General features: G+C 41.9%; 1 protein-coding gene across 4 annotated transcripts in view; it reads right to left on the reverse strand.

Moving 5' to 3' along the window:
- The window catches only part of SUFU (SUFU negative regulator of hedgehog signaling), a 70,463-nt gene extending 56,794 nt beyond the window's left edge, over window positions 1-13,669 (reverse strand). For 2 of the 4 annotated variants that reach the window (XM_083738027.1, XM_083738026.1), the window contains exons 1-2: window positions 13,311-13,669; window positions 6,716-6,850 (exon numbers count right to left, since the gene is read on the reverse strand). In XM_083738027.1, coding sequence (XP_083594153.1) covers window positions 6,716-6,850; window positions 13,311-13,468 — 293 coding nt within the window. In that variant the 5' untranslated portion in view covers window positions 13,469-13,669. The remainder of the gene's footprint in view (window positions 1-6,715; window positions 6,851-13,310) is intronic. The other 2 variants (XM_083738025.1, XM_083738024.1) reach the window with 1 other exon arrangement.
- Window positions 13,670-14,449: the final 780 nt, after the last annotated feature.

Here is a 14,449-nt window from a genome sequence, read left to right on the forward strand (position 1 = left end):
TCCAATCTATTCAGGGTTTCCTTTGCCCTCACTGATGTCCACTTCGGGCTCTGGGGGGTGGTCTCCTCACAAGCCATGAGCACTCTCCAGCTCTCTCCTGCCATTTCTGGGTATGAATTGAATAATTTGATGGTTTCCTGGCACCGCACGTATATGCACTTGCGCGTAAGTGGGGGGACACCTGTCTTTATAATTAGGTGGAAGCCATACAACTTTATACCCAGAATGATCCCCCGACTGCAATACTGTTTCAATTAAATATGAGGGGAGGAAATAGCAATTAACTACCATCTTTGTAAATTAAGAAATCTGATTATTCAGTGTCCTGTGACACCTGTATTTCAGAACATAGCCTTTTATTTTGTATTTGTGAATTGTTATCTGAATTTTTTTGTAAGGATGTCAGATGGTTTTAGAAGTAATATATATGATTATATGCAGCTAACTATGGAAGGCAATCAGCAAAGACATGTATGGGTGGAATAAGCTTAACCTCTCCATTATAGTTATACTCACTACTGCTAAAGTGATAGCACTTTCATGTCTTATGGTTTATTTCAAACTTGGCCAGTAGAAATCACATCAGCACATCTGAGTCCTTGGCAGAAAGGTGAATGTGTTCTTATTTCAATCTAAACATCCACATATTTTTAAAGCCTTACTATATACACCCCCACATTCCAGCATCTAGGGGTTCACAACTACTCCTTGTATTATAAAACACATGATTCTAGTTCACTATAACTAGACATAAATAGACAATGAAACTAAAAGTGGGTATGGAGACATTCCTCTAAGTGTCTATCTGGTTTTAAAACACAAATTTTGATCTCTACAAATTTTTGATTTCTCTCTTTGCATTAACAGGCCCCCCAAGATTCAGGCCTTCTAATTCAAAGTTAAAGCTTTTTGCCAAAATGTATACATTCTCACTTTAGTAGGTAATTTCCCCCACATTCCAGTGTAAAATGACTACATTATAGAAAGAAAGAAAGATATGAGGTAACTCTTTCTCACTGGACAGGGGGAAAAGTATAACAGATATTTACTTTAAAGCAAGGAGTACTTACATGTAAACATATTTATGAAGATGACCACTGGCGGGGGGGGGGGGGCGGAGCGGAACGTAACTGTTTATGTGTAACTATGCCACCATTCCAATGAGCAAAGTACAAACAGCACTTCAGGCCAATTTTCAGTGTAATTTGAACTTTGTTTTCAGAAGCTAACACAGTGCCAACATATACACCACTGAAGGCTTTAAAACAGGCCAGGAGCCTTTTCAATTAGCCAATCCCAATTCAGCTAGTAACGACTGCAGTACTTTGCATGCTAGTGTGTCCCAATACCACAATATGCTGCTAGAACATGAAAACTGAAAATTAAGCTAGACTTGTCACACTGCCAAATTACATGAAACCAATAACTTTAGACATTTACTTTGCACTATTTTTGCTCTCTTGGACTCAAACTACGTATTACATGAGATTTTTCTCTCTCGATGCTGTTTATTTTAATCTAAAGCAGCATGCCCCATGCTGCCCAAGGGGGGGGGAGGAGGGGCAAGCAGGGAAGAAGTGGAGAGACTGCTCAACTCTTTCTTCACTAGTCCTTTTCTAGTTTCATGACCACCCCTCCTATCATGCTGTTCTTTCATTTATGGGTGAGAAATGCAGATAACCATGTAGGTGAAAGAAAAACTTGGGAAGAATGATTTCGAACTGGTTAAGGTTAACAGGGGAGAGAGCCTTAACTGTTCAGTTGCCCAGGTTTTAACTGAGTTTGAACTATATCACCTGGCGTTCACTTCAACCATGTTAGATGGCCTGGATTCCTACCCTTGGTTTTTATTTCATTTTTTTAAAGGGTAAGTCCCTAACCAGAAATATAATGCAAAAGAGGCAGGGACAACTGTGCTCATCATTCTGAAAGATCCATGTTCCCTGCTTACTTTCATTGTGCTTAGTCAATGAGGGAAGCAGTGCCAGACATGTAAGCACAGGACACATTCACAGTGGTACCTCGGGTTAAGTACTTAATTCGTTCCAGAGGTCCATTCTTAACCTGAAACTGTTCTTAACCTGAAGCACCACTTTAGCTAATGGGGCCTCCTGCTGCCACCGTGCCGCTGGAGCATGATTTCTGTTCTCATCCTGAAGCAAAGTTCTTAACCTGAGGTACTATTTCTGGGTTAGCAGAGTCTGTAACCTGAACCGTATGTAACCCGAGGTACCACTGTACCATGCAGAAGCCAAAAGTGCTTCTTTGTTCACCCCTGCTCAAAATGGGGAGGAACAAACCATGATACCTGGCTTAGTGTGATGTGCAAAATAGATAGCATGGTTTATTTTACTCAAACAAATCACAATTGGTAAGTCAACGCTGGTTTGCTTATGCTGATCCCTGGTTTTGAAGCAATGCTAAGCCAGGAGGTCGCTGTTTGTTTCTCCCAAGCACAAGTGGAGAGGAGTGAAGTGACCAAGATCTGCTCATGCAAAGTTTGCCATCTGCAGCTTTGTAATGACATACAAATGCAGTAGCTAGTGCCAATGTGAAACTTATTCCAAATGCAACTGACATGTTTGGAGATGGAAATTCCTAAGGAAGAGGAGGAAAGAGTTAAACCCCTCACTCCATACCTGTGGCAACCCGAAGATAAGTTGCAGAGTTGGAAGGGACCCTGAGGGTCATCTAGTCCATATTGTTAGCAACTCCTCATAAAGGCTTAACAGGTCAGGACTCTGAAGATAGCATGTGTAATTGTTGTAGGATTAAGTTTGCTTTTCAGTTTATAATAAGCAAGAATAATTTTCCTTGCAAAACTCTTGCTCCTGTGAGCTCACACACACTGGTGCCGTATCACATTTACTACAATTCCTGGGGGACAATGTTCAAGATCAGACAGTATTCAACTTTTCAGTATCAAACTAATAAGTATCTCTAATATTTTTTTCAATTAGTCTTACATTACACAATATACAAACCACACAGGAATTGTTTTTATGGAATGTATGTAACTCACATATATAAAAACAATTAGTTCCATTTAGTTCATCTGGCTGATGTCTGTTCTTTGCCAAAGGAGACAGAGAGAGATCTGGTAATGCTGCCTTCCTAGGCCTCACAGAGAATGCTATAATTAGTCAGTTCAGTGACCTGTTGCAAGAAGGAACAGGATTTTTCCCATTCCTACAGAGCCCATGAACAGACACAAATTAATCAGAAAACAGGTAATTAGCAGTTTTGGAGGCTCAGAATATTGAACAATGTAGAAAACAAGCAGGATCCAGCTCGGGTTCACCCAACGCAGGATAGAAATAGTTAGGAGGAATGATGCAATGGGGACTAGCTTGTGAGAGCACAGGTCACACACAGCAGCCAAATCTCCCAAAGACCTTGAAGAACTCAGTGAAAGGGGAATTGGGATTCTCAGTTCTAACCTAGAATGCACAAGTCAGGAGTTAACAAAAGTGCCAACGTGCTAATGTCTTAAAAGAAAAGAAAATGCACTCGGACATTTGTTAGCTTTACTGTTCTTCAAGAGCCAGTCTTCCCTGCCCCCCCCCCCACACCACAACTACTATCACAGTACACTGAGAAACTGTTTTACACTAGAAAGGAAAGAGGGTTATTCTCCAAGGAAGAACATGCAAGATATGCTGCAGACCGGCTTTGCCCCAAGCCAAACTTGGTTACATTCCTTTTATTAAAAGCAGCCTTCCTTGTAAGTTCAACTACTGTGCTGTAAACATAAAACAAGTCTCCCTCCACAGTTTAAAAAAAAAAAGCTTGAACTTTAAAATATTTAACAATAAGGATGTGTTTTAGTTCCAGGGATTGTGTGAGAGTTTAAGCAGTGCAAGGCAGCCTCTCTGTAGGTGGCCCGTCTTTTACATTAACTACCTTAAACAAATGACATTTTAAAGCCAAACACACACAAGAAAATAAATTCCACAAGGTGGCCATGGCTTCAAGGGAGGTCTACCACCAACAGAGAACAGGAAGTATGAAAAAGTGCCTTGATGCTGTGCATGAGGGAGGCAGGATACTATTTGAGGTGTGTGGCTGAATGTTTCAAGATTTATAAAATTGCCCTAAGCAAATGTGTATGAAATGGGGACATTCATTTTCTTCCTTTTCAAAGAAAATTAAATTACCCCGAGTAAAATAGTTTGGACAACAAGTAGAGTTGTAATATTTTCTTGATTTTCTTGTTTTATCTTTTTGTAAACCACAAGGGGTGGGTCTTTTTTTTTTTTTTACAATCAAGCAGCGTATAAAATTTATGAAATAAAAGGATAAAATAAGATAAAGGGGTATTCTGGGTATCCTACACCAAAAAGGGCAAGTTAGTTGTCCTTAGTCCTAAACTGAATCAGAACTAAAGATATTGCCTCTTCCTGATATACTTAAGAATCCAATTTCAACAATACTAATTCCACAGTTGCAAACTCCATCCTGACAAATGTACTGATTGAAGATGTTGACGTTTAAAGCTGGTGTCATGTTTGCCATTAAGTTCTTTTGCCTAGTATTATTGAATGAAAATGACATCAAAAAATCAGGAATAATTCATGTCACTACAGTGCTTTTAAATAAATTTATTTATTTAGATTTAAACAACCAGTATTTAAGCAGAATATGAAAACCACGCCCTTCTAACTAAGAAGTAAGTCTGTCAACAAGGAGGCATGGGTGGGCTACATTTCAGCCTTTGCAGGATCATTAAAATATAAAATTAAAGTTAACATTCACACCTCACTTGCTACATCTGTTTGCAATTCCATTATTAATAGTGGCCTCAATCCAAGCTAGACATGCTTATTTCAAAATACAGTACTGTGGGCCTGTGTTGCCCTGATTAGTGGGCATGGCCCTTTCCTTTCCACAGAAACTGAGCATCAAGGAGCTGATTCTAATGGCATTATGTTGCTAGCAACAGGGTAACGAATTAAATTAGTTGATTAACTGAAAATATTACCAACCTAAACCAGTGGCTTCAAGTTACAAAAAGGAGATTCAGACTTAACATCAGGAAGAACTTTCTAATGGTAAGAGCTATTCAACAGTGGAACAGACTCCCTTGGAAAGTGATGGATTCTCCTTCATTGGAGGTTTTTAAGCAGAGGTTGGATGGCCCTCTGTCATAGGTACTTTAGTTGAATCAGGTTCCCCTTCCAACTCTATGATTCTGTAACTACCTCAAAGCCTAGTTAGTGCCATATGGGAAGAGGCATTACCTCAGAGCCTGCTGGATCAGGCCAATGGCCTATGGAGTCCAGAATCCTGTTCTCACAACAGCCAACCAGATGCCTGTGGGACTGTGTCCTAGAGGCTTGCAGGGTGCTGGATGGGCTGAAATGCAGTTTACTCCAGATCAAATAACTTGTGCCACCACTGCACTGATTGCTATAACCAGGCCTCTCTGTGGCTAGCCTAAGGTTAGCCCAGCACCCACTCATCTGAATCCCCCACTGTCACAGGGCCAAAATGAAACATAGTACACTATATCCTAACCAACTACATATTTAAATAAAATGTTAACAGATATGAAGCTACTGTTTAAAAGTTTGTATGTAACCAACCCATATTCAGTGCAGACCAATTTAAGTTGTATTCAAAACAGATCCACTGAAATCAATGTACTTAAGGTATCTCATGTTAGATTCACACTTCCTAAAATAGTATACAGTCCATGAGCACCGGAGGTACGCTGAGTGGACTGATTTTAATGGGTCTACTCAGAGTATGACCAATAACATTGCCCTGATAGTCTATGCTGCAGAAAATAGAGGAAGTCTTCAGGACTGGGTCTCACTAGCAACACAGGGGACAGGGGCAGGGCAGCTAGTTGTAAATGTTAGTATGTGTACGCTTTAGAAAAGTTGTCCTTAAATGGCTGTAGCTGCTGTTTTAAAAGTATTAAATAGGGGAAACACATGTTTACATTTAAAATACAAGTCATGGAATACTTTTATACAAACATAATTCACCCTGAAACAGCACAGGATCAAATTATGCTCGTTCTGTATATGGGGAAAAAGAAAGAAGAGACAAGTATAGACAATTTCTTAGTAAAAACTAACGTACATCTTCACCCAGAAACTATCTGCATGTTGTTCTGCCATGTTTTAACAATTACATATGGTATGAACTTGAGAAGGGCAGCTCTGACAGTCTGTTGCAATGCAAAAAACAAAAGCATGCCTTTGGTGCTCATGGACTGTATACTACTTTATGACGTGTGAACCTAACATGATAGACACAGAGGTATAAATGGCAGAGAATTGTAAACAGCAATGCCAAAGGCCATAAAGTGTTACAGGAACTTTAACATTTCCATGGAAAAGTAAGCAAAGTGACTATTCACAATAGCAGTAATTGGCAATATTATAATCCTTCCTATCCTTGCTATGCTAAATTAACACCTACAGTGGGAAATTTTCTCTTAAACCCTGAACAAATAAAATAAAATTTGCTGATAAAATTTTAGTTTAGCAATTTCATATTGAATTCCAGTAGCTTTTTTTTTTTAACTTTTGTTGAAATCTGGTACTTGCAGGCCAGCAACAATGCCCTGGGAAAAGACAGTCCCATTCTATCTTTGTCACATAAACCTACTTTTTGTATGTGTGCATGCATGCTGCTTCTATCACATTTCTGTCTACTACAGAAAGCCACAATCCACAGTAAATGGGAATTATTAAAAACTTACTCATGTACTCTGTTATCACCATACAAGTCACTCAATCCAAAGCTTACATAGTGCCAGTGCTCAGGAACATTCTGGGATGGACTCCCCAAATTCCTGTACATACTGACGTAGTCCAGAGGATCAGGTCCACCTAACCTATTTGAAAAAAGGACAAGAGTAAGCTGCAGGTCAGTATTGGAGATGGGGGTGGTTTTCAGCAAATGCATTTATCAACGCTCAGTATCATTAAACCCACGTCCTTCTGAAAAAACTCATGGCACACAGGCAAGAACTTTGCCCTGCTGTTGTTGTCCTAGATCGATGTTGTTCCCATGCCTTCAAAGCATCTCATATATTTTGTTTTATCACCAAATAACATTTTAGTATTTTTGTTTACTAAATTAAAGGCAAGTCTGAAAATATACTGCATGTCTCACAAGACAAAATGCTTCTCTTTCAAAAGGAGCAGTAAGAATGAAAATTTGTATACAAGAGCCAGTCCCTTCCAATACAAGATAGAAAGGTCAGAAAGTTTTTTAAAAAAACATTTACTATATATTTAAAGTGTTTCTCCAAAGTAAGTCATTTGTCTCAATTAATGTTCACAAAACAGAACCACAGAAAATATTACTTTAAAAAAAAGAAAGGTCATAATGCAAGCCCTAATTGTCTTCAGAAATGAATAACATAATTTCCTACCTAAGCTTTCTGCTCTGAAAGAAATAATGTGGAATATTCAGCTCTACAAAATGCTATTAGGACCATCTTCTGATTACATACATTTACATATAGGTAAAAACAACAGTTATAAAGCAAGAGGCATTGCTACTTTGTTTCTAAGAAGATGCAGAAATGGCAATTAAAAATAAAGTTGCCTAGCTGAGGATATCTTATAATAATCAATTAAGCTGTTTTAAATCAAACAATTAAACACTGAATCGCTACTATTCATACTCATGAAAGCAGTTAGAATCAGTAGTGTTGCCAGGCATACCACCTTCGTAAAATCTGCAAGAAAATGTGTGTCAGACTATGGGTGCATCTACTGCAAGGGGGTGGAGGCAGGATGCAGGGGACCCAATCCACACAGAGTTCACCATCTGGGAAATCTTGTTGGCATCCCTGTCGGCATTCACCATTCCTCATCTAGCTAGGGCAGAAGCTGGGTGGTGTAGTTATGTAGCCCTCCCCACCCAGGCCCATGCAAAGGTGGGGGACAGCAGGGTACCCTTGCCCCAGGGCTCAGAGGACTAAGCTGGTTGCCCCCCACTAGAGACTAGCTGCTTTTTTGAGTTTATAACTTTATCTAACAAGACTCCCACCCCAGGCCTCAGACAAGCTCTGCACAGGCCTGCTGCCCCCACTCACTTCTGAATAACATCTTTCTTGATGAAGAGGAGTTCTGGAGAACGAGAAGGCTTGCTACCATTTTGTGAAATTTTGGTTGGTTGTAATAAAGCTATTGCCCAACTGTGGAATTTGGAGAATATTTCTGATGCACAAACACACCTACTTTTGTTTTTTATGTACTGTAAAAAATTATTTTCAGCTACATGCTGTGTCTATCCACTATTTTTTTTTCATGAATCCCAATTATAAGCAAGATAATTGTTCAGAATTCTCTTTGGAACAGTCACAAAGGTTAACACAGGATGTGAGGCTTCTAAACTCCCTCTACCAAAGGATTCATTTGGAAGAAAGAACGTCAGCCTCAGGGACAAAGGCCATATTTGCAAGCAGCACAATGTAGCTTCAATGTGTTAAAAACATTGGGAAAGTGCTTAATCAGCACTGTTTTTGAGAGTGTGAAACTAAAGCAGAGTATGCTGATCAGACCATTCTCACTAATGAAAAATAACCCTTGCACACACTTTAGGAGACTATTCCATAAAAATACTGAAGTTTAAGTCATGAATTGCTGTGTTCCACTTTGAGAAACAAAAAGCTGAGAAGAGAGCCCTTTAAAAAAGAAAACCTGTCCTCAGTTTGTTCAATCAACCCAAAAGCAGAGTGCAATCTCCTTAGGCTTAAGTATTAGATTATATGCTATAAAATATTCAGATGGCATCTCCATTTGAAAGGGAACAGATGAGGGGAAACTAGCATCTATTACTGGTAATAGATCGAAGTAATTTTAATTTGTTTTAGTATTTTAATTCTTGTATGTTTTTAAGTATGGTTGTACATTTTTCTTGATTATATTGTTTTATCTTTTTGTAAACCACTGTGAGGCTTTTTAAAATCAAGTGGTATATGAATGTTATAAATTAAATAAATAATAAAGCTATGCTTCATTCCACTGGTAACAGCAAAAACTGGTAGGAACATATTTTTTTTTAAATAATTCTACTCTACTGTCTAAAGTAATAGGGAATGTTATTTGAGCATTCACCGGCCACTGTTCTTGAAAATATTTTCATTTTGCTTTTGCCTAGAGCTTTCTAAGAAAAAGTCTATAATACAATGTTTAGTATACTCTTTACAGTCTTTCCCAGCTTCTGCTGGTTCACCAGCTCAGACTAGACCCCTCCTCCTTCACAAAGACCATTAGAACAGGCTGCCTTGCATGCAGAAGAAGGCAGACTGTCCTCACCACCTTCTCTACCAGCAAGGGCTGCAGGCCCCCAATATCACAGCATGTTATGTTTTGCAGACATCTATCTATACATACATATTATATCCCACCCTACCTCCCCAAAGAGCCCAGAGGTACTTGAACTAGAAATGTGGGAAGTGCTACACATGGATCAGGTAAGACATGCAAGTTTGGCTGGAAGGAACTGACATAAGTAACTGTTGCCAGATGGACCAGCCAGAAGAAAAAAGAATAGAGGCAGCAAGTTACCTTGCCTAGCTTATCATTTAGCTGCCTCAATTGTCACAGAGGAAGGAAAAATAGGCAAAATATAGTCCATGAAAACTGGTGTCATAATAAAATGTGTTAGGCTGCAATCCTAACCCCACTTACCTGTGATAAGTCACTCTGAATACAACAGGACTTACTTCTGAGTAGGTATTGTCAGGACCAAAATCTTAGCTTTTAAGGTGCCACACATTCTTTTAGTTCTTTCTCCCTTTAAGTAAATGATAACCTTAGGAGTCCACAGGCAGCATGTTTACGGTATGTGTGAGTGGACATAGATGCACGGTTCTTCATGGCCACCAACTGAGTCATTCAAATTTCTTCTCCAGTTCTTTTTTAAAAGGTTTCCCAATATTTGACAAATTGAGTCATGGACTATGGCTCAAATGATGACTTGTTTCATGAACTTCTTTGTAAAAAATAAATGAGCCTAACACAGATATCACCTAAACATTATCCCTGTGTTCTGGGCGTTAGCATCCCATCTGAACATCACAGAATTATAAAGTTGGAAGGGACCATGAGCGTCATCAACCCCAACCACTGCAATGCACGAGTCTTTCACCCAATATGGGGCTCAAACCCACAACCCTGAGATTAAGAGTCTCATGCTCTACTGACTGAGCTATAAAGATGCTTCATATGCAACCTTCATCTAGAGCAGTGGTTCTCAACCTGTGGATCCCCAGATGTTGTTGGACTACAAGTCCCATCATCCCTGAGCTCTGGCCTTGCTAGCTAGGGATGATGGGAGTTGTAGTCCAACAACATCTGGGTATCCACAAGTTGAGAACCCCTAATCTAGAGCAAGGTGGTACAATCTGTGGCCTGATGGCTGTATGCATTTGACACACACACACACACACACACACACAGCCCTTGTGCTGCCTTCCCAAAGCCGGGTAAGTGAGGCACTGTGCTTTGGGACGGAGGTGTGAGGGATCTAGGACCCTACCAGAGGCTCATGCCTCCTCCTCAACTTAGCCTTTGGGAAGGCAACATGAGAGCTTGGTGGGGGTGTCCCCTCAAATTTTGGCTTCACTTCCCTCCCCCTCCCCCACTGGTGCATGACAAGGCAGTGTGCAGCCTGCGGGCTCTGTGTCAAAGTACTCTTGTGGCTCACTTGGTATTAAAAGTTGGGCCACCCTGATCTAGATAGTTACAGTTAATGGCTGGCATACAGAGTTTCCCCATCCATCCATTTAGTTGAGATTCCTGCAATGAAGGGGGTTGAACTAGATTACCCTTGGAGTCCCTTCTAATCCCATACAATTCTATGATTGGTTCCCACCCTCTGTAGACATGATTGGGAGCAGCAAGCAAATTATGGCTTCTCAGCAGACATAAATCAACTGAAAGTGTTTTCTGAATAGGAATTTTCCAACAAGTGAAGTGACACAAGAAGATACATACAACCTGCAGGCTTCATTCCTTTTTGAAACTTATTTCTTTAAAGATGCACGTCGAGAAAGAACAGCCAAAGCAACTTCAATGCTTGCAGTGTGACACAAAGCTACAACTCCCACCCCAAACCAAAGCATAAGCTAATTTCCAACTGGATGATGGGGCAGAGGGCATACAGCATGCCCATGACACCAGCTATTTCAGCATTTTCAATTTCTATATAGGCAAAGAAAGTGGTTATGAAGAGGAGAGACAACTTTACAGAAGAGCTTCTCAGACACACAAAATAACAAAATAGCTCTGTGCAAGCATCCAAAGAGATGTGCCATTGGGAGGCTAAAGAAGATGAGCATTCCAAATAAGTTTTGAACAGCATTGTCCGGGTCAAATGCTTGTCTCACAACTATTCTTTGGCAAACAGACATTTCAGACTACCTCCTAGTGCTTGCTATTTCTCATTGAGGAAGAGCAGCTCTGAGCTATGTAGGGTTACTGAAGGAGATAAAAATACCACTCCAAATCAAAGTAGCTAAGGCAACACTACTTGAAATAGGTGGAGTTTGTTTTTTAATCTACATATGGCTCTGCTACAAACAGAATTATCCTGACTCTCACCAACATAAGATTATTGCAGTCCCTAGTTTGCATTTTATTTTGTGGAAACACAGTGAAATCCTATATATGCCTATGCAGAATTATTATTTATTTAGCTTATTGAAAATTTCAACAGATTTGTCACACCCAATCTATGGAACTCATTGCTACATCAGATGCCAACAGCCTGCTGTAAAACTGCATCCAGTAAGAATTAGCAAGATTCATAGAAAGTAATTAAAGACAATACCGCACAAAATATTCTGGCCTCACTAAACATAAATAGCCAGATAATTTTATTGGGAAAGGTAATGCACACATTACTATATTAAACCAGTTTAAGCTAACTACTGTCTAACTAGGTTTCCTGTCCTGAATATGGGTATGATGGGTATCACTTATATTTGTGAATAGATCCTCCCATTTGTGCCCAGAATTTCATGAGAGAAATGTGCTTTGAATGTGCTTTAAAGACACAGCATGTAAGTGTATAAGAGATGTATATAAGAGATGTGTACAGGAGATGGACATGCAGCATTGGGCCACACTAACAAATGAACATGTACACATTAAGTATCAGCACAGGTGAAGCAATTCATGTAAATTGTACAGAGTCCTTGTGTAAACAGTTGCATGCAATCATTCAGGGCAGGCACAATAAGTCTTTGCCTGTCTGAAGATCAAAGAGAGCACGTGCATATATTTAACTACAGAGGCACACAAAATTAGAGAGAAGGAAAGATGAAGGAAGGTAGAGAGAAAAACAGAGGGAAAAGAACACACTTCTGCAAAAAGTATTGCACAAGAATGTCATAAAGCAGTTTTAATAACAAGTGCACTATAGAGAGGCTTCCTTAAGTCTATGCACCCACTTTTGCAAAACTTGCAAGCAGCAAGTGCAACACCACTCAGTACTTTATTCTACCTTAATAAAAGGAAAGTACCTTCAGCTAAGTCCTCTAGCTAGTGTATTACTCATGGTGGAGAGGTATTTCACCATCCTTGATAAGGGGACTACTTATACCAAAGTTTAAGAATGGCTGCTCTCTCAACCCACCTCACACACAGATCAAGGTTTCACCGGCCTGCTCCCTAGCAAAACCCACTTCTCATATCAACGCCGCCTCAACCCTCACCTCTTCACAACACTGTGCCCAGATCAATGAAGGAAGCTCTGCAAAGATCACGGCCCCCTCTTAAAACTCCCTATTCCAACTGAGGCCTAAATCTGCACATCCTGTGAGGGTCGAGGACTCTGGCCAAGAGGCTGACCCCCACCTCCTCGCTCAGAGAGATGCCGCCCTCCCTCCACCTCCGAGCTGCTGCTCCTCACCTACCTACCTCCTCCCGCCTCAGCCCCTCACCTACCAACTCCCCGAACTAAAACCAGGCACCTCCGAGGCGAAAAGGCCCAGGGCATCCGGGAAACCCCCAAACTCTCCCACCACAAAGCCCCTCCGGGCCTTCCCAGGGACCCTCCTCGCCCAAACCCACTCGACCTCCGTCGCCAAGTCCTGCCTCAGATACCACCCCCCGCCGTTTCAGGGAGCCTAGCTACCTCCCGGGACTTCTTCGCCCACCCGCTGCCCCTCATCCCCACAACCAATGCCGACCCCACAGCATACAAGCAGAAGCCTATTCCGTAGAAACTGCCCCAGGCCCTGGACCTCCTTCACGGACCCCCAAGGCCTCCCTCCCTCCCACCCTGGGAGCCCCTCGCCCCCTACAGCGGCTCCTTCCTCCCCCTCCACTCACCAGTACTTGATGATGGCGGTGACCTGCAGCGGGTTGGGCTGCTCCGGGTACAGGCGCCGGCACTCGCCGTAGATGCCGTGCAGCCCCGGGGGGAAGAGCGGAGGGAAGGGGGCCGCCGCCGCCGCGGGGCCGGGGGGAGCGGGGGCGGCGGTCTCCATGGAAGAGCCTGCAAAGCGGGGACAGGAAGAGAGGGCGCGCGGGAGCTGCGCACCCCGCGGGGCACCGGAAGGGCCGAGCGAAGGACGGCAGCCCTGCCCCGCATGCACAGCTCAAATGGTCGCTTCCAACTCCCTTCGCGACCCCGGCCCCGAGCGGCGGCGTCCCGCCTCCTCCCGCCTTGACAGGCAGGCGACTTCGCCAATCCTAAACCTAAGGGCCGACGCCGCGTTAACCCCTTCCTGAGGCACAACCCTGACACCTAGCGACGCACAGCTGCCAATGCAAGACGCCTTTCTGCCCGGAGGAAGAGGGAGGGCTGGGGGGGGGGGGGAGGAAGAGTCGCCCGAGCTTCAAGCTCAGCCAGGCGGTGGGAAAGCAGGGTTTTGTGGCAAAAATTAGGAGAAGGGTGTTGCGGTGTGGGCTCCTCTTGGTCTGAAGCCCCTTTGCCCCTTTGCTCGCACTCTGCTTTGGGGGTTGGCAGTTGCTCCCTTACTATATGGGTACTCCCCGCCACGCCAAAGTAGAGGCGACATGAGGTCATTTCAGGATAGCAAGCATCAATGATCATGTTTTTCTTATTGTTATTCCACCCTTCCTCCTTCATTACAGGATCAAAAGAACCTTGTGAGGTTGGTTAAGGCTAAAAGAGTGACAGGTGGAAATCCACCCCCAGTATCACCCAGAATGAGTGGGATTTGAATCCAGGTTTTTTTTATCATTCTAGTATGACACAGTAACTTTAGAATCAAGCCATCTGTCTCTTAAGAATGATTTAAATTAATTGAGCCTTCAAATACATGCTTCTCTATTTTATTTATTTCATGTGTTTGTATACTGCTTCATTGTCAGAATTTCTAAGCAGCGTACATAAAATTAGGATGAATAAGAACAATTAAAATTCATCATAGAAACCAAAAGAAGAAAACACAACACAGGCTTGGGACAGCAACACTCAATGAAACAGTACTTACAAGATATGC

The sequence above is a fragment of the Podarcis gaigeae genome (genome assembly GCF_964106915.1).
Source record: "Podarcis gaigeae genome assembly, chromosome: 5".
NCBI lineage: Eukaryota > Metazoa > Chordata > Lepidosauria > Squamata > Lacertidae > Podarcis > Podarcis gaigeae.